General features: G+C 43.6%; 1 protein-coding gene across 2 annotated transcripts in view; it reads right to left on the minus strand.

Moving 5' to 3' along the window:
• Positions 1-11,606: 11,606 nt before the first annotated feature.
• The window catches only part of BAZ1A (bromodomain adjacent to zinc finger domain 1A), a 61,572-nt gene continuing 52,545 nt past the window's right edge, over positions 11,607-20,633 (minus strand). For both annotated transcript variants that reach the window (XM_061997891.1, XM_061997890.1), the window contains 6 exons: positions 18,680-18,927; positions 18,351-18,577; positions 16,643-17,127; positions 15,395-15,540; positions 13,286-13,373; positions 11,607-12,677 (listed from right to left, as the gene is read on the minus strand). In XM_061997891.1, the coding sequence (XP_061853875.1) occupies positions 12,487-12,677; positions 13,286-13,373; positions 15,395-15,540; positions 16,643-17,127; positions 18,351-18,577; positions 18,680-18,927 (1,385 nt within the window). In that variant the 3' untranslated portion in view covers positions 11,607-12,486. The remainder of the gene's footprint in view (positions 12,678-13,285; positions 13,374-15,394; positions 15,541-16,642; positions 17,128-18,350; positions 18,578-18,679; positions 18,928-20,633) is intronic.

The raw sequence follows: 20,633 nt of genomic DNA on the forward strand, positions 1-20,633 counted from the left end.
TGCCGCCGCTCGGCGTAAGGCCGCCCCCCGTGGCGAAGAGCCGGGCTGGGCGCTCTCGCCGCGCCCTGCCCAGCCGCCCGCCCGTGCCCTGCCGCAGGGCTACCCCGGCGGGGCGGCCCCGCGGCGCGGCCCCGCGGCGCGGCCCGGCCCGGAGCACGAGCGGGCGGGGGCCGCATCAGGCCGAGGCACGATGGCGGTGCCTGGAGCCGGCTGCGCTGCTCCCGCGCTGCCCGGCCCAGCCCAGCCCTGGCCGCCCCGCCCGGCGCCGCGCCTCGAAACAGTCGGCCTCCCGCCGCGCTACCGGCACGATTTTGGCGTTGTCCCCGTGTTGACGCCGCAGCCCCCTGGCCACAGCGGCACCCACTGATGCGCCGGGGACGGGATCCCCCCCCCGTCCGCCCAAGAGGGAGCTGGAGCCGGCGGCCCCTGCCAGGAAAAGCCGGGGCTTGGCACAGAGCTGATACCTGTGCTCTTGAAAGGGCTGCTCATTCGGCGCGGCGGGATGCGGTACGTAAGGCAGAAGGAGCCGCATAGGAAGGCAGCTGACAGGAGAGCACGGATGGATAATGCTCCCAAGAGCGTTTCACACGTCCTTGCTGAGCTGGATGCGGCTTCAGGCACAGGACACCAAACGGAGGATTTTTCTCCAGCCCCTGCAGGGCGGTGCCGCAGGGAGCGGACAAGAGCATTGTCGGTACTGTCAGGCAGCTTTCTGCTGCCTGAACTGGTGTGTCTGAAAACCAAGAGATGCTGAACGTGCAGGCTCTCAAACGACAGTACATGTGAGCACCTCACCTGCGATGCTGCCAGAACGTCTGTCTGAACTGCTAATGGCACCTCGGTGAAAAACAGCAAACTAGCGTTTGTCAGCATGCATGTGCATGTATAAACTAGTACATACATTCATACTGCATCAAGTGAGGGTTGTGGGATTTTGTTTCTCCATTACTATAGGCCACCGTGTTTCTTTTGAGGTGTAACCCCCTCCATATGCAGAATTCAAGACTGAAGTTCATCCATGAAGTATTCAGAATTTGGCCCATCAGCCTTGAAATCACTAACCTAGAGCTATATTACCCCCAGCTGCTCACAGCCACACCTTCAGGACTCCCCACAGCCACTGAGCTGAGAACAGCAAGTTCATGGGACTCGGCTTTCTCCTGGCTGATGGCCACTCACTCTTACTGTCTGAGCAGTGCCAGCAATGTGGGTCCCAGGAAGGAGCACCTTTCTTGCATCTTTGCGTTTAAACAGCCATTACCTGACTCACTTTTCAAACGTGCTGCTTTTTGATCAAACAACTGTTTAATATAGGTGAAAATTGTTAAGAGAGTTAGTAGCACAAATCCTAAACCAGATAAATCTCAAGACAGAGTTTTATGGTTGGCTTAAACCAACATAAGTCCATGGGAATGTCTTCACGGTCTCATTTCTGCGCAGCTGCTGCTCTTGCACAGCTTCATGGACTGGGTGAACTTAAGTGGTTGAAAACCCTTATTGTCAGGAGGGTTTAATATATCCCAAACCAGCTTTCATGACACTTCAGCATGCCATGGCACACTTCCCAGTGTCCCTAACAGGGGTCTGTGTCCTTGCAGCCAGGCACAATGTCAGGAGGCCACTGTGGCAAGTAGCAGCCTGGGGCTTCCTTAGCCTTTAAAAGCAGAAGTAGCCACACTGTGTGCAGTACATCCTCCAGTGCCAGAGACCACAGTCCCTGCCATGAGCTCAGCAGGCTGCTTCTAACACTTGCGGAGTACCATGAAACGGCTGTGAGTGTGTGCCCTGATCTCATGCCCTTGCAGAGCACCCTGGGCCGCCCACACAGAGCCTCTGCACTGCATGTCCCAGGCTCTGGAAATGAAAGGTGAAGAGGGAGTTATTAGCTCCAGAGTTTCACAGCTAGCTGAGCAGATGCTCCAGGAAAGAGTTATCCCTGTCAGGTAGATGCTTTGGGAGTGACAACTCCAAAACTGTGCACAACTCACCCTTTGTCTTTACTACCATGGAAACTGAATAATGAATCAGAAGTGCTTTTTATTCTCTTCATCTCACAAGGGGCATACCTGAGGGACCCAGGCACGAAGGGCTGCTGCTGCACATCACTAACCAGTATTTAGCAGTTGTCAGAGTACAGGGGAAGCCAGGGCTGAGGAAGCATTTTATGACTCCATAGAAATCTCTGAGAAAGAAATTAGCTTACTAGAATCAGAGAGAATTTCACAGGGGTGAAAAACAGGTTGCAGATAAACAAAAAAGGGCTTCTTATTTTCAAGAAAATTAAGCAGGCACTCTCAGTGACTGCAGTGATTAGAGAAAGAACTTGTGATAGACCCTGCTTGGAGGCCACAGAAATGACCAGTATCGAGCCAAGTGCAGTAATGACCCAGCAAATCTTACTGCTGAAGCACATACAAAGCTGGTTCCCTACCTTGGCATCTCACTGCACTCAGGAAGCATCAAGTTTCACTACCCTTGTGCCATAGGACCTGCATCCCACCAGGCACCACCGAAATAGCTCTATGATTCAGAGAGCCCAGCAGCAGCAGCAGCAGCACTGAAAGCTTTGTGAACAATACCCAAAGCCCTCCAAGCCTCCCCTCACCCTCTGTGGATGGAAGCAATGACTCACCATGAAGCAGAAGGCACTGTTTGTTTCAATTCAACTCCTGGATGCTCATGAGTGCAAAGGGATTCTAGTGAACTAAGTTGTCATATGTGTTGGAGCTCCCTGAAATGACAGTCCTTTCCTTCTGTGTGCCACCCATCCTCTTTGCTTCTCTCTCAACATCACTAAATTCAACAGTCCCATTTCAGCCTTATTTCCCATGGAAGCAAAGCCTCTGCTTGGCCTCTGGAACACAAAAAGTTCCACTTAAATATAAGAAAAAACTATTTCACTGTGAGGGTGCCGGAGCAGTGGCACAGGCTGCCCAGAGGGGTTGTGGAGTCTCCTTCCTTGGAGGTCTTCAAGACCCACCTGGACATGTTCCTATACGACCTGATCTAGGTGACCCTGCTTCTGCAGGGGGGTTGGACTAGATGATCTCTAAAGGTCCCTTCCAACCCCTACCATTCTATGATTCTATGATCCCCTCTCTCATTTGGGCTAGTCCTTGTCCCAGTGATTTTTTTGACTTGTTAGTTTATTTGAGTTAAATCTGGCAGACGGATAGAGGTCACAAAAGTAATTAAGGTCCTTAATTAAGTAATTAAGTTTCATAAAACAATTCATTTGAGAGAAAGTGGGGCTGTACGTCTACCAGTTCAACTCTGGAATTTGTTGGTTTCTGCTGGGAGACTCAGACTTTTTACGGTGTAGCCAGATTACCTTCAGGAAGAGGGCTGCAAAGGGAAAGCAGAGGAGCTTGTGTGGGCATGCACGGAAATGACAGAAAGTCTTGATACCGTTCCGTTAATAAAGTCGATCTGTCCAGAGAGAAATCACAGGAAACTGCATTTTAAGAGATCTGTCGCTCAGGGCACTTCCTTTCCTCCTTTTCTCTTCTGTATACCTCTGGAAAATGTCCATTTTCCCTCCAACAATTCTGTTTTTTCAGTAGGTATGCAAAGAACGTCAGGTAAAATCTAACATAGCGTAAGAGGTATTAGAGAAAACCCCAGTGAAAGGTAAACACAAAGTTTGTATGTCTTTCCTTACACTGTGAATACATTTCTTTAAATAAATGATATGGTAGGTATATTTGGCTCTAAGCGGCAGCTCCTAGTGTGATTTTGCTGCAAGTTAGCAGGGCTTGTAGCATCTCCCATGTGCATTAACCCTGGGAGCCTGCAGCAAGGGGCAGGATGCATGTGCTGGTGAGGAGCACAGATCCCCAGTAAGCCCTGCTGTCAGACCAAGAGATGGAGAGAAAATGCAGCTCCACTGACATTGTTGATGGCTTAAGCAGCCTCTTCCACCAGTTTGGTCTCAAAACCCCTCTGGGGCTCTGAGCCATCAGTCATCTCTTTAATGGTGTAGGCCAGGCTGAGGTGAAGCAAGGTGCTGGCTGCAGCTCTCTTGACAAGCTGTGCCATGCCTGCAGGCCTCTGCCTCCGCCATGGCTCCTCAGAGCCGGGCCATGCCTGACAGCCTCTGCTCCCCACCACGGCTTCCCAGAGTTGTGCTGTGCCTGCCAGCCTCTGCCCACACTGCGATGGGCGCGTGCCGTGCCGTTGCATCATCCTCACCAGGCACTCAGGCTTCCCGTGCCAGGACATTTCTCGGTCTGGGCTGTGGCCCAGGCTGCCGCCCCGCTCCCGGGGTGCTGCCTGCCTGCCAGCTGCTGCCTGGGCACGGGAGAGCTGCCTGCCTGCCTTCCTGGGACTCTAGAGACTGACCCTCCAATGCTGTCACTGCAGCAAGGAGATAGGACTGTGAGAAGCAGGGTAAGATTTCCTCGAGCTGCGACACAGGCTTGCGTGCTCTGACGCTCGGCTGATGTGAGCAGCCCCTTTCTCAGCCAAGCTTTTCTGACAGTGCAGCCATGTGGCTGAAGAAAAGCCCCTTTTTTGTTTCTTTGGAAAGCTCTTCAACTGTCTGGGTTCCCTGGCTGAGTTCACCTCAGGGCTGTGTGCCAGGCGAGCAGGCAAGAGGCCGGAGGAAACGGCAGCAGCCTGAGCCCGGCGCAGACGCTCGAGGAGCAGCGGTCACAGGCTTCTCAGGGCAGGGTGGAATTCCCCCCTCTCCCCCTCCCGGTGACTCTCGCTGTGCTGGTAAGTCACACGTGCCTGTGAATCATAACGTAGGGCCCGTCATTGGCCACTGGACAACACAAGAGAGATTTAATTAAAACGCTGTTTCGTAATGACATCGTTTTAAGGATGCTATTTAAATGTGACAAAAAAAGGAAATAAAAATTCTTCCTATGAAGGAAATACAGAAACTGGCGTCAGAGAAATGGCTAAATGGAACAAAAATTTCCCCTGAAGTCTAAAACACCGGGACACTTTGCTCAGCCTTATAAATAAAAGCAGAATATAAAAATTACTTCTAAGTAATTAGCACATATTTGACATTCACAAAGATTTGCACATTTATAGCACTAGAAAAGGTAATTACTATTTACCCTGCTAGGCTTCATCAGTTCCTGTATGCCCTGCAAAATGCACTTTCCTCCTGAACAGTTTCTTCCCAGATTTGTCTTCTTGCTGCCTATTGTTCACAGTTGATATAAATGTACAGTGTAAATTTAAGGTAAGGAAGGATTTATAAGATCAGCTACTGACAATCAATTATTCAACTTGTTCACATCTTTTTTCAGACAACTTTTGCATCCATGGTAAAGATGGTACTTTTTTTTTTTTTTCAATTTTTACTTGTAGCATTTTTGTTTCAAGGTCTCAAAGCTCTGTATTAAAGTTATTAATGAAGTATCCCTGCCGGAGAGGTGTAATCTATCCTGTTCAGTGGGTTGCCTGGGGTCACTCAGGAAGGCTGTGGTGAGCCCAGGTGCAGGGCAGGGAGGCTTGGATCCTCATCCCTGCTTTAAACCCCAGACCATCCCTCCTCTTAGAGAAGGAAATGTAGGTCAAGCAGAAAAACTACCTTCTTGAAACCTTTGTTTCAAGCAAACAGCAAAGTCAGTTTCCTCCTCCATAAACATCCCCTGACAACTCTAGGTTAAAGGAGTTTGATGTTGGCTGGTATCTCTAATGTGTCAGAGACACTTATCTGCCCATACAGTGAAGCAGAAGCCCAGCTGTATAGCAGACTTGGATGCAATATGGTAAATCCTATCTAGAGGGAGGAAATGTAAAAAGCTGCCTTGTTTTCTAGGAGCACAGTTGTTGCTCTGCATCACAGTATAACGTTTGTTATGGTCAAATGTCCAAAAGGGAGCCAAAGTGACCTTGAGAAAACCAGGTGTACATGGCTGACCTACACATTGGGTAAGTGGACCAGGGATGGGCTGTCAACGTGCTTCGGAAGAATAGGCTGTAACACTAAACAAGATGGACATTTTAGTATTTTAAATGAAATTAAAAGCCCAGAAATGTTCTTCAAGCAGTCAAAAAGCAATGGGCATCACTTGCTGAATGACAGTCACCTGGAAAAAACTCTTCTTGATAATCCATTCCCTTTGTGTTCTTGTTTCATGTATGTAAACTTTTCCTGTAGAAAGAGCTAATGGCAGGAGTCCCTTCAAAATGAAAATCTCTCACACTCAAAGGATGTTCAGCTGTGAAACCAATATGAAGAAGAAACAAAACATTTTCTGCCCCCGCCAGCTTGTTTGCAGCTGAAGTAGACCACTTTTAGTTGGAAATACATTACTGACTCTCTCTGTGCTGCAGCAGAGGAGCAGGTACCCAGGGGAGGGAAACACATGGAGAGTCACGTCTAGGAGCTCCAATTTAAGGGCCTTTACTGCAGCCCGTAGCAACCACTCACAGCTGCAGAGGAACCTGACAGCTCCTTGCTCCTTCCCAGCACTGCTCAGGGACAGATCTAGATAGATGCATGCAGACCTTCAAGATGCTGAAACTGGCTGGCATGTAAGGAATTTAATGATTCAACTTTGTTACACTCTTCCTTAGAGCTCTCCAAAAAGTGGGCTCCCTGAGACAGGCAAGGTTCCTGGTGGGACAAAGAATCCTTGTTTTCTTGTGGTCGGACAAGTGCAGAGCAGCACTATACACAGTTTGCACAAAGATTTGGGGCATTAATCTCCCAAGTCTTGCAGTCTTGGCCTGATTCTGCTACTAACCTTCATCACTCCGTACTTCCCCTCCCACTGACGTTGTGTCATTGTGTTGGCATAAGGTCCTTGGAAAGTGCATTGTTTCTAATCATGAGTAGCACTTCTGTGACATTGTAGAACTGATTTAAGGAGATATCTTTGCAATACAAAAAATAATCACCAAGCAGGGATCAAACCCTGGAGAAAGCCATCACAAAAGTGCCAAGACAGGGGAGATGAAATCATACAGCCTGTTTCGATTGGAAGTGGCAAAGGCCAAACAAAACAGAAGACAGACACTTTTGGTTGTGAAGTAAAACAGCTCCAGACAGACCTAGGACTCAGTTTGCAGTATTGCATCTGGATGGAAGTAAATTCTTTTTGATGAAGGCTGAACCCAAGGGCTGGTTCTAAGAAATCTCTGGGCAACTATGGAAACAAAAGACACACAGACTAAACCTACTCAAGCATTGCAAAGCCCCCTCACAAAGTATGCGGCTTAAAGGAGTTGATCTTGCCTTTTAAAACCATCAAGTTTTTATTTTTCAGATAGCAATCTAAAAATAAAACATTAGCTAAGCTTAATATGCTCAGTACAGGAGTTGAGATCACTTTCTAGTGATTGAGGATGGGCTTTAGGATGACTGGGGCACAGGAATATTTATAACCACTGCTGGATTGCAGGACCTGTTGGTCAGTGTGAAAGTGTCCTCTGGTGACAGTGGCACTCTCAAGGGGCGCCAGGACCGCGGAGCCCAGCATGTGACTGATGGTGGGATCTGCGCAGGAATGCTTGCCTAGGGGCAGCTATGAAGCCCTGATCCCACAGGCAAATCCCCACACCACCCAGAATCAAATGCACAAGTGCCATCCAAAAGTCAAACGTTTCAGCACCCTGGCTCACATTTCTGCCATTGCAAACAGAAGATTCACAGCAACCAAGCCACAGCCCAGCTCGTCTTGTCAAAGTCCTTTCCTCTTCAAATTTCATCTGTAAGGTGCTCAGAGAAGAAAAGCTGGAGAGCATATAGGTTATTATACATGTTCTTATAGGATGGTTAATCTAGGAAATATCTATATAAAGCCTAAATAAATTGTTAAGCCAAGAACAGCAAATTAACAACAGCTGAACACTACAGCACCCCGGCAGAGCAGGAATATCCTCTATGAGACAACTTTGTTCCAAGGGAAACTCTGGCCCAAGTGTGCCATTTGCAGTTCCTCCAGTCAGCCCTGCTAAGCCGGGCCATGCCCAGTGCCAGAGCGCCGTGGGTCTTTGAGAGGTGTCTAAGAAAGGAGAGGCCAAGTGCTGCAGAGAAGTGTAAGTGAAAGCTGACCTCCCATGGGCAGCAGCCAGTGCTCCCAAGAGCGTGCCGTCATCTCACATCCTCATAGGGAACTTGGCCCAGCCAAACCATTCTATCATCAAAAGTGAGTGGCCTGAGCAGCCGGAGGCGCTGGGTGAGCGGCGGGGGGAGGCCCAGGCCGGGCAGAGCTTGCTGCCCCCTCCCAGCAAAGACCGAGGGGGTCTCTCTGGAGCCTGGTGCCTCCCGTGGTGCCCAGAGCCCCTGGCAAGGCAGGGCCTTGTACTCTCCTGTGGTTGGAGGCCCAGGAAACATGTGTTTATCTCTTCTTTCATACCTAAATATTTTTAAAGATGGAGTTGCACCTAAAAAAAGTAATTTAAAATTAGTTTCAGCAATTTTCCAGAAAAGAAGTGCTACAAAACCAGAAATTTCATATATTACAGTGAAAAGTAAATCCAAAGTTGGCCTCGGTGCACTTTTTGAAGAACATACGCAGCTTGTGGCCTTCTGCCACTGAAAACATTTCAGGTGTAGTTCACATTGACGTTTAGCATTTTAATGCACTCTAAATAATAAAAAGCATTGGTTTGGAAAAATATCTGTGTGCCAGAGGGTGGAGTGCTTCACCAACAGCAGATTTGTTCCGTTACTTAAAAAACAAACCCAAAGGCAGGCCCAGCCACACATTGCCGCAGAGGCTCAGGCTGGTGAATGCAGCTGGTGGGAGCAGGGGGGAGGCAGGAGGAAGCTGGGGACCACTCACGGGCTGAGTAAGTCGGTTTTACCAGCACTTCCCCAGGTATGGGAGAGAAGCCTTTTAAAGACATGGAAGTACAACGTTCATGAAGGATAACCATTAATAGTCACTGGCTTGCAGCAGTGAAAAATACAAAACTTTGCACAAGTGTACACACATATATCCAGAAAGAGAGACAACTTTCAGGGGTGGTGCTGCTTCAACATCCCTCTTAGGAAGCAGATTGGAAACAAGGTGATGACTGTACTTACTTGTCTTCATAATTCTCTTGATTTGTAGCACAAGTCATTTTACCTTTTACTTTGGTAATCCAAACAGCTTCAAACCCCAGTGCACCAAAATGGGAAACTCTCTGATTGTTGGTAGCTAGAGATTCTCTAGGAGGGCTTGTGATACAGGCGTGACAATGGACATGCACATAATCGAGCAGTTGAAGGCAAAGCTTTAATAGAGCACTATTTAAGGAAGTGCCAAATTAAGGGAAGCAGTAGGAAGGGTGGGAGGAAGAAGACATCACTTGGTCCAATGGTAGTAGGTAGAGAAATCTCAGAATATCCCCTTACAGCAGGCTGGGTAAAGCACAAGGAGCACCTCTGCAGGACTAGACCGAGTCACTGCTGTGAAGATCAAGGCAGCAGTTTCACAGTACAGGGGAAAGATCTGCCAGAGTTACAACAGATGAGCCAAGTGCGTACAGAAAACTACCTGCAGTTACCTGGACACTGACAATATTTTTTAGAGTAAGAAGGCTCTTGCAGGGTAGAAATAGTCATTGGTAGCATCAAGAAACATCACCTGGAATTGCTGCCACCAGTTACAGCGGTGATCCTCACTAGGCAACGTGACCAATGTTAGATACTTATTTGAATATAAGCAGGTAAAGCTTAGAAGATAAAAGATTGTTACAGATTAGGGGTTAATTCAGTGGTTACATCAATGATTCAAAAATCATACACCACACATGTAATCTCCTAAATCCTAAAGTACTGGATTATCAGTCCAGCAGGAACATGATGTGCAAGTCTCTGATGTGGTCTGGTGTGCCCAGAGATCAGCTCCCTGCACACATCCATAACAGAAGCTCCACCTTAGGGTTGTGATAGATTCAGAGGGGTCTAAACAGCTGTGAGAACCTTCACAGCAAGCTGGGCTCTTCAGAGTCTGGCCATCTCTGCCTCCCTTTAATAATACATGTAAGGTCAGGCTGGTTTTTGGCTCTTTCTTCCTAGTTTCCACTGCCCACGTTCACTAAGATTATGCTAATGTCATCTTCCTTTCCTGTTAATACTAACATTTATGAGCTCTCTCCTGTGAGGCCTAACTTCCCCCTCCACACACAAGCCATCCAACATTGGGTGCACCAGTAAAGCCAAGAACAGTCAGATCTGTTTTGCTCATGCAGCAAAGATGCATAGTGTAAGCACAGCTGCTCAGTGGGCACTTCTCCACATTTCACCTTCAGCATGTTTAAGTAAGGCCTTAGGCTTGCAGACTTAATGACAAATTGGTATGTTTGCTTACAGAACATACATACAAACACCACCATGACCAGCAGAGATTGGGTTAAACTGTTCCCACCTACTCTATCCAAACTGAAAATTATAGTTGCGTTGCTGAGGGGAAACTATAGAAGGAACTAACCTTGCAGCAAGAGCAATAGGAGTAAACAACTGGGAGAACATTGGGGACAGTAATGATTTAAAATGTATCTGACACAGAAGGACTTGTTCAGCAGACTATGCCCTGCTAACCCCCCTTCCAAAAAAAAAAACCAACCCACATTTTAGTCAATGGGGAGTATTCATGTGAACAAGAACTTGCACAACTGTTTGTGCAACCTGCTAGCCAGGATGTTCACATCCTCTTGGGACTGACAGATGGAGGGATATCAAGTACAACCTACACACTGCAAAGAATTCTCCTGCTGCTCACATTCCTCATGGAACTTAGTATTCTTTCAGTGGGAACAAAAAATGTGTCTGATCTGCACAGGAGAGAGATGTCAGCTCTGAATGAGGAAAAGCTCACACAAACTCTGAAGTATTAACAGACATTTCTGAATTATATCCTCCATCAGTCTCTTTCTTAAATGAGGAAAACCCACAAACCCAAAAAATCCAACACTTCAAGCAATAGGAATTTAAACTGATGAGTCTCACATCTCTCATCATCTCTTCCCTAGGCTCAAAGGAATGCTGATTCTTGCCACCCCTAAGACAGGGCAGGCGTCACAGCAGGAGAAAACTCACAGCTACAGAGCAAGTAAGTGTTAAAGGTTTATAGCATGTGCGGGTTGGAATGCTACAACACATGCGGTAGCACAAACACAAGGAGCAAAGCTGCTGCAGCAGCAAGCCTCACATTTCAGTTTTACCTGTCCTCTTCACTCCCACCCCTAAACTCCTGCTTCGTGCAGTTTTCTGTATGAGTATGGCATAGTATGGCAGAGTATGGCAGAGTATGGCAGAGTATGGCAGAGTATGGCAGAGTATGGCAGAGTATGGCAGAGTATGGCAGAGTATGGCATACCTCCCACGGGCACACTCGCTTTAAAAGGGTTTTAAAGCTATTGTCTCAAACGGAGTTCAATTGATTTAAATGAATAAATACTGAAAGTAAACCCAGGATAGTTAAGGGTAGTTTAAAGAAGCTGCTGATGAGCTAAACAGAGCTATGAGGTTTTTCACAGAATAAAGATCTTAATTAAACAACAATATAGCTTATACACACACTTCTCACATTTCTCTTTACAAACAGATGACCATTGGCCTTGCTCAGAGAGACTTACTTGTCCTAGTAAGTTAGTCAGCAAGATGGTGTAAGCAGCGCAACTCAAAAGGAAATGCCAGAAGATCAAGATACTTTGAAAAATGTGTCATTTTATTTTTATTTGTAGACATCCAAAGTTGAAACTTATGTAGAAACTTAAAGTACAGTCCTGTAAATTTACTCATTGCTAGAAGAACTGCCAGAGACAAGGGCAGGTATTTATTGATTTATCATCAAGTTAGAGGGGAATAAACAAACAAATAAAAAACCAAAAACAAAATAAAACCAAAAAACAAAACACCCATGGGGAAAAATTTAAAAAGTTATGGAACTCTTTTTTTTGTTTGTTTGTTTTTAATCCCCAAGTACAAATTTTATAAATACAAAACAAATTCACAAATTACTTTGAATGCTAAATAAATATCTACTTAATAAACTCAGACTGAATACCTCCAGCCAGCACTGGTACAGTACTTAAAAGATATGCAGTTGTACTCATTCATGTGTAGTGTTGAGAAGATAGGCTTGAAACAAGTTTTAAACACATGCACAGTTTCTTCAACTGTGCTACAGCAGAAGATTTTATCCGAGTTGATAAAGCCCTCAATACCACAGCTCCTACAAAATCTAGAGGATGAAACAAGGTCATTTGGTGCAGAAAAAAGACAATGTACTTCTGGAAGATATTTGGACACATGAATGCATTAAAAATGTACAAAACCTCTGTAAACCAGTACTGTATCCAGTACATCTATCAAAATTATTAGACACTGAATAAAACTGTAGCAAAGGTAATCTTTCCTACATTCTCCTGAGTGCTTAATATTACATTGAGAATATAGTGCAGGCCACACTTCAAGGTGGTTAAACAGTTTTTATTGCTTTATACAGGTATGACGACTGCGTGACTTAACATTTCATTTTCATGGGCATAACAGATTCCCTCAATCAATCCTTTGGAAGGCAGAGGTCAGATCCGTGACTTCTTGGCGACGGGCGCGGCATGTTCCACATGGCCAGGGGCCACAGGCAGCCCCAGCTTCTGCGCCTGAATGTGGAAGAAAGCCTGAAGCCTTGTCCCGGCTTTCGCCTCGCTGGTGTTCCGAGGGTTGTATTCAAAGCAGTTCGAAAACATCAGCTCAACGTCTTCAATGAATTCCGCTAGGAAATAATAAGGACATATATCAGCGTGTCTGCAGGCACCAGAGCAGTGTGGTAGAGCAGTACTCAGTAAGTGAACCTACACACAGTTGCAGCACAAAAATGGCTTTACATATGTATCAAGTTCCTGTAATTCTATTAGCTATATAAAAATACATCCAATACTTCTTATACATAGCTATAGTAGAAATAGTATCTATTTCTATAATCATTATGTAACTATATCACCAAGTCCCATGTAAACATTTTTAAACTTCTCTGATTATCAATATAGGAAACAAATTCAGCAGCAGCACCTTTTCCAAATATTTATTGGTGTCGGTCACTGACGTGAAAGGCTTGAGAAATAACCATCAGCGACGCAGCTGCTCATTTCTCATCTAGCTGTACATCATGTACTTTGGTAGTAAAAGAACAATGTTCAACTAATCTTATTTTAAAAGTATTAGGAAATAACTCTTTAAAAAAAACCCAACCAAGAAACGCACAACCCCCAAACCAAATGCCATTTCAGCTTTCTAATCCTCTGACACGGCTTTATTTTAGGCCAAGAATTTATTTTAAAGATAAACCAGGGTTCATAATGTTTATCAATAAATAATACTTACATGCTAACTTATATTCACATTTATTCACTTTTTCACGGATTATATTTAAGGCAATAGGTTTCTTGATGATATCGTAGTAGTCTGGTACCTTTAAAAAAAGAAACAAAGAACGATTCATGGACAAATAGAAGCTTCAAATTCTACCCATGTAAAGAATTAAGCAAATCACGTGTTAGCAGAAAGCAATCTGCATTTGGTTTTAAATAAGCAGAGGAGTCCCAAGCAGCCACCTTCATTTCCAGAACTGAATATTAGTTCTCAGGTATTGCTCTTCCATTTTTTGTATCAGTGAAGCAGCAGGCCACAACAATCATGAGCCAGCAATTCACCGAAGAAATCTAATCCCAAATGCCCTGTGAACAACTGCACGAAAACTGCATGAGCAGATAAGCATTACATTGATTGCTCTTCCCATCTGTCAAGCACAAAAACTATTTCCAAGACTTTAAAACTTTTCATTTTCCTGTAACATATTACAATATTAAAAGCACCTTAACCATGAGTAATGACCATTTTTACATCACTAGTGTCCATCATCTTGCAAGAGAAATGAGATTCTACAGTTCCGTTTAGTTGTGCTGAAGAAAACAAACCTTTCTGTAGCAAGCAGGACACAGTATGCAAGTACCAGACAGCCACTCAGTGCAGTGTTTAAGGGACAGAAGTGAGGGGAGGAAAAGGACTGCCTAAGCCCTAAGGGCACTGATCATTTGGGTAACAGATTTTGAATTCCAGGTAAGCACCAAGCTTAGGGTGACTGTCTCACACAAAGCAGGGATAGAGGGGCAGAAAAAAAATCGTATCTGATCTTTTATTTTTAACAAGAAAAGATACTCATATGCATCAGCATACATCTTTTGAAAAAATGAGTCTTGGTTATGGCCTTTACTATATCAAGTGCAACCTGAAAACAAATCTGGAGAAAGAATCAGTAGATTGAAAGAATCAGATTTTTAATTTCTTTTGTATTTTTTGTATTCCTTTATGTGTTTACCTAAGTTTAAAAATAAAGGTATTTTTTTCCTCATTCTGGCTTGCTGTGCACTGATCATTCAATGTATTCTATACACTAGCAAGGCTGCAAAAAGTTTATACCAAAATTTCCATCACAAATGAAGAAAATTAGGGTCATTCAAGTATTGATTTTTTCTTTCCACACTACACAGAAACTATCCCTTAGTGACTGATTTGAGCAAACCAGGATGCACTGAGTTCTAGCAGCTTCTTTTCAGGAATAAAATTAGGTTGAATTCTCCACCCCTCCTCCTTAAGAAGTTTCCTTGCATTCACCAGATGCTTGCACTTTCCACGGTAATTCCTGTCCTGGAGTAGACAGACACTAGTCTCTGTTTCATTCTCTTTGCCCAGATACAATAACCCTTCCAGCTCTCTGTGACTCTGAATTCAGAATTTCAAGTCTTTGTTTAAACAGCTATCACTGTTAATTTGATTAGAGAACTTAAACACCAAGCTCTAGATCCTGCACAAATGTCTGTGCAGAGTTGCTCCAGAGAGCTTGGAGAGGACAGGCACCTTGTTAGGGTAGCAGAGTTTCAGCAGTGCCTCACAGTTGACAAGCCCATGCAGCCTGCACAAAAGCAGACATGCTTTGGGAACTTTTGTTGTTATACAGATCTCTAAAGAAACATTTGCATTCAGTACCTACTTTAAAGTCTAAACAAGAGGGAAATGAAATTCAGAACTATGCTAAGAAATCACCTTTTTGCTTATTACAGTTAAAATCAGAGTGAAATTGTTCCTTCTTTGTTATTTTATTGCAGGTCTGTTCTCAAAATACTTTTGCATAAATTGAAGAGTAATTCAACTAACTATTCAACTATTAATAACCATAAGCTTACCTTTAGCAGTCACGAGCTCTGTTTGTTTGTTTCAAGTCAAAGCATTTCACATTTTAAAGTGTCTGATGGCAAGTATAATTGAAATTTACCTAGTCAATTGGAAAAGTTACCTCTGGCACCAAATATTTGAGCTGAAATGAGAGTTCTGAATCCCCCATTGCTTAACTGTATCACCCTGTTTGGGCAGTGCTATAAAACTCCAAGTTTTATTGGCAACTGTTATCATTCCCTCTACAGTTCTATCAGTTACCTGGATTTTGGAAACCAGTTTCATGAAAGGCCAGCTGTCATCATGTCGTACCAGTTCCACTACAAGTTGTTCAAAAGCCGAGAGTTCGTGGACTCCCCCTTGACGTCCCGAACTTCTCCTGTTCAATGAGGTCTGAGGAGATGATTCTGGAAAAAACACAACAAAAAACACAAAACCCCATCAGATAAAAATAAAAATCTAACAAGTAAAATAATTAAAAAAAGAAATCCACAGAAGTGAGCCATCATTATTCTCCTGTACTAAAACTGTAGTTTCAGGGCACAACTCATGTAGTTTGGCTTCAGCTATTAACTACACTACAACCTTATTATTAACCACTAAATGTCTCTCTTGCTGTACAAAATGCTAAGTACCAGGACTTAGCTGAGTTCGTCCCCCATTCTCCTTCATCACATTAATTCTGGAAAGGATTTTTTCACTGATGTCAATTTTAAAACGATTTGTTAAACACTTTGAGAAAAGCCCTATTAGAGAAAACCAGAATAATCAGCCTGCTTGTAACTTTTACTTCCACAAAATCTCTATTCAGAGGGGGTTTATCTGCTTTCAAGAGTAGTCAGCAGGGTGGTTAGAGGCTAAGCCCAGAAACTCCCAATGGTGAAGGACAGAAATGGTACAGAATACAAGGCTGCCGTAATGGAGTGTAAGCTCTCTTTTTTTTGTTTTTTGAACACTCTTCAGTCTCACACTGGGTCATTTTTTTTTTAAAGGTTATTGTAGCTTTCCGAGTATTTCCCTGCCATTAAATACTTGGTATTAGCTTAACAAGCAAGGACATTGTTAGCCCTATAACAGATAGGGGCTATTTTCCTTCTGGTAGCAGTTTCTTCTTGTACATGTATATTCCCAGTTTCAGTACCTCACCTACATCTGTGTTATTCACCGTTTAAAACACTTTCATATTAAAATCAAAACAATAAAATCTATAAGTAAACATTTGCACAGGTTAAGGCATAACTGTCACTGCCACATTTTCTCTGCACCTATTGGCAAATGCTCCAGCCTGTGTGTACATATGAAATTTCAAATCTGGATATGAGAAATCTCCTTGGCACATTAAGTATTTGTTCTTTAGATGACTGAAAATATTTCTATGTTCCACTTCTGTTACAGCAAAAGAAAGGAATCGCCTTGTTTGAAGTCGAAAAAATGCCTTCAACCACCACACAAATATTTCAGCCAGTAAAAGAACATGGTTTTCACTCTGGGCAAACTCATTCTTCTAACCTGTGGATTGTCGTTTCCTGCCTCTTCTCTTGGGTTCAGTAGCAGGAAGAGAAAGATTTGAAGCAGAAACTGGATACTTGCGAAGCCGCTCATTCGGGTCTGCAGTATCAACGATTCTGAACCCGAGGGAGTTGGAAGGGCTGTTCTCCAGGGGGCTGTCAGTGCTCTTTCTTCCTCTCCGTCTTCTCCGAGGGCCAAGTAATTCCACAAACACATCGGCTTGTAATGAACTTTGGCTCTGACGCGTGGTCCGGCTATGAAGTCTTAAAGAAGGCTTTGTCACGGATGGGGGGGCTGACCTAATGTTTCTTAATCCCCTTCTGGTAACTTTAGGCGAAGATTCAGTTTGCTTAGGTGTGTTTTGTTGACTCTGAGAAGCATATCTTGCCTGACGCTGGCTGTTCTGACTTGAGAATGGATTGTTGAGTTTGGCTGCTCTCATTTTCAATGGAAACTTGACCTGGGGTCTTCCTTGCTTTGATGTGCTATAAAAAGTGAACAATTATGTTTATTTATTCCAAAATTCCATTCCTCTCTTTTCCCCTCAGTTTTCTATTAAAAAACAAAGAGCTTCTTAAAAGCTTGGACTGGTAAGCAGCTGGCTTTCACACTGATGCAGTCATCCAATTACCACTATCTTAAAATACTGCTCTGAAGCCTCTTAATTAAATATTACACATACTTTAAGGAAATGCTCAGAGTTCTACAGCTTGTGCAACATGAATGCACTAACTGAAGCACCAGCTATCATTTTCTTTCAATCCTTTGTTTCTCACAGTAACTATTAGGACTTTCGAACAATACCATCAGCTATACAAATAAACTGAAGTTCTAAACCATTCAGTGTAAAAGTTATGCACTAGTCAGAGTTTGTAACTGGTATTCCTTCCACTACAGGAGAGAAGGAAGATCCCAGAGATAAATTTACTTCTCAAGGAGATGCGAGGTCTCTCCAGCTTTTGAATCCCAAATATCAGTCACAAATAATCTTGCTTCAGTCAGTTCAAAAGATTGTACCAAAAAGAAGAAAAACACTCCAACATCAGGAAACTTTCCTTTAACTTTTATGCTCCTGGCACATATATCAAATTCATCACTTTATTGAAATTATCACCTTGGATAATTCAGCTTGATTGAGCGTTTTGTTTAATGGGTTTGGGGGAGGGAGTTTCTTGGTGTAGCTTTTTGTTTGGTGGGTTTTTTTTTTGTGAGCTGTTTTGTGTTGGTTTGTTTGTTTCTTTAAACAACTACTGCAGAACTCCTCAAGTCCTCCCAGTGTCACAGCCTGTAACGGATGACCTTGCCCTCCCTAACATTCCAATACTTGCTGTGTACATGCAGTCCCTCAAAATTCAAAACTAGACGAAAACAACTCCAGGTTTGTTTCAAACTCTACTGTTCGAAACTCTCCCTGCTTTATATTCAAACAGGAGCTCTATATAACTGCAACTCTGATGGCCATCTCTCACCCATATGCATCCAAGTCTGGAATGTCATCCTGAAAAGTGAGTCTAAGTTCAGCAGACCCAACTTTTGTTAATATTAAACCCAGCAGTAAGAGGCAGATTCATAACAAGCTGCCCTTTTTAAAAAACAAACCTATTTTTCATAGTAGATTTTCAAGATCTGTGCTTACATGCACAACTACTCCACTTAATAACCAAGACAGTATTTCAGGAGGAAACCACTTTAACAGACACCTGTTTACCTTATCTCTTCTTCCTCCTGAGATTCATCCTCCTCATCTTGCTCTTCTTCGTAACGCTGTTCCTCAGTTTGTCCTGTTTCATCATAGTTTGCCTCTTCTTCCCCTTCTCCTAGTTGGTCAGCAGTCTCTTCATCACTCTCCACAGAAGGTCTCTGTCTGGAGGAGAGACGTCTGGAGCGCTGTTTGGGTCGGCACTCTGGACAAAACCAGTCTCCTTCAGGAATGACCTAGAAACAGAAGGAAATTAAAAAAGAAAATAAGGCATTATTAAGTCATAAGAAGTACTCAAGTTTTGTGTGAAAAGGAAGCCTTTATTTTCCCTCAGATACCTTCAGCTTGGGCCTGATGCAGTAGGTGTGGTAGCCTCGGTCGCAGCCATCGCACAGCACCATGCTCTCCGCATCACCCTTCTTCCGACACACCTTGCAGCGAGCGTTGAGGATGGACTTGGACCAGATGACACTTCGATCCAATGTAGATAGATGAAGGAAGACTTGGGATAAGCTGGTAGAGGAAAGAAGCGACTCTCTCCAGCGATCCAAAACTGTTTTATAGGATCGTCCACCATCACTCGGATCTTCCATTAAAGAAGGGGATTAAAAATACCAGAAAAGAAAGAGTCAGAATGATTAAACTTATTTTTCGAAGATCCAGGTTATTCTAGACAATGAGGTAGGGCTCTAACTTTCAAACAGTAAACTGGGATAATACTACAACCTTCATCATATCTCTTCAATACTTGAATATTTCCTCCTTGGTTTCCAAGCTGCTGAAGCCATAAGATTTTACTCTTCAATACCAAATAATTTTACAACTTGCACATACATAGGACATGAGTAAGACATAAAAGCCTTATTCAGACGTCAATCTGGAAATCTAACAATTTGATTCAATTTGTAACATATTAATGAAGATTATTCAAGATTTATTAAATAAAGCAAGCACACTCCCAATTTACTTTCCCTTTTATGTACATTTTGGAATCCCAAAATATTTACACTTAAATACCTGGCATTAAACAGAGATTTCACTGACAAAAAAATGGCTTAAAGGAGAGGAAGAGGCAATATAGCAGTACCTCTGGTTACAGAAATGTCCAGAAACTTCCCTTCTAAAAGCGATAGTCCAATCTTTACTGTGGGACCTCTGGTTGTTTAATAACGCACTCCAGTATAAGATGCCACCTTGCCTGCTGCACTAGTCACAGTGGGCATAGGAATGGCCCACGAGCCATCTGTCTGCCAAACAATTTCTCCTCAGGAAAAGGAAGAGAAAATATCTAATAACAAATAAAATGAAACAACAAAACAGACACTAATTGCTCTCCTGGCAAATTCTTTCTGCCTTCTCATCAACTGGCTGCCAGGACTTGCCTAATCTTGCATACAATTGCATGAGCAGCAAGCAGCACAAGAGAAGTGAGAGAGAAGGCAGAGGATAAAGAAGCAACACAGCTTCATAAATACAACACAGCCACTCCTCAACTGCAAATACAAATCCCTGTTCCCTAAACTTTCCGATTCCTTTGTCCTTAGGTTTCCTGTCCCACGTTCAGTCTTCATAAAGATAGCTGACAAAGTCATTTTCACAGCACTGTAGTATATCTTTCAATGTACTTTAAAAAATTCAGTATGACAAAAATGAAAACTGCTTGTCAGGACACTGGACTCCAATGTGAGACCCAGGGCAGTACTGCTGCACATTTCTACTACAACTGTAGCAAAATTGCTTTATGTTTAGGCAGATACCTTGTTTGGCAAGCATTTATTTTGCCGACAATTGGTAGCTTGAACATTATTACTTTTTTTTTTTTTTGGTGGTTATTTTTAGCCTGGATTAGTTCACCAGTATAGTTCATCACATAACACAGGAGATATGTGCACTCCTGTTGCAATATAGACACAGATATGCTGCCCACAACCTGCTTCAGCACGTTCTGCTGCTGAAAGAAACATGCCAAATGACACCCGCTGTTTCAGATCCCAATTTGTAAAATAAGAATAATACTTTTTTCTTTCATCCATCTTTCTCATTTATATGGTTAACTTTGAGGGAGCAAACAGCCTCTCGCTTTGTGTCTGAGCAGCTCTAGGTTGCACAGTGGGATACCTCTCTGTCAGCTAAGCCCTCCCAGCGTTGCTACAATGTAAATGAAGTTGTCTGACACATCTATGCACTCATCTATCAATAGTTAATTAAGTTCAGGGAAGGGTTTTCCATTTTAGTATTTCTAGAAAAGGATATGCTCTTGCATAATGCTGCAAAGTTTAAAGAAACCCAGGG

This window comes from Colius striatus, chromosome 6 (genome assembly GCF_028858725.1).
Source record: "Colius striatus isolate bColStr4 chromosome 6, bColStr4.1.hap1, whole genome shotgun sequence".
NCBI classification, from domain to species: domain Eukaryota; kingdom Metazoa; phylum Chordata; class Aves; order Coliiformes; family Coliidae; genus Colius; species Colius striatus.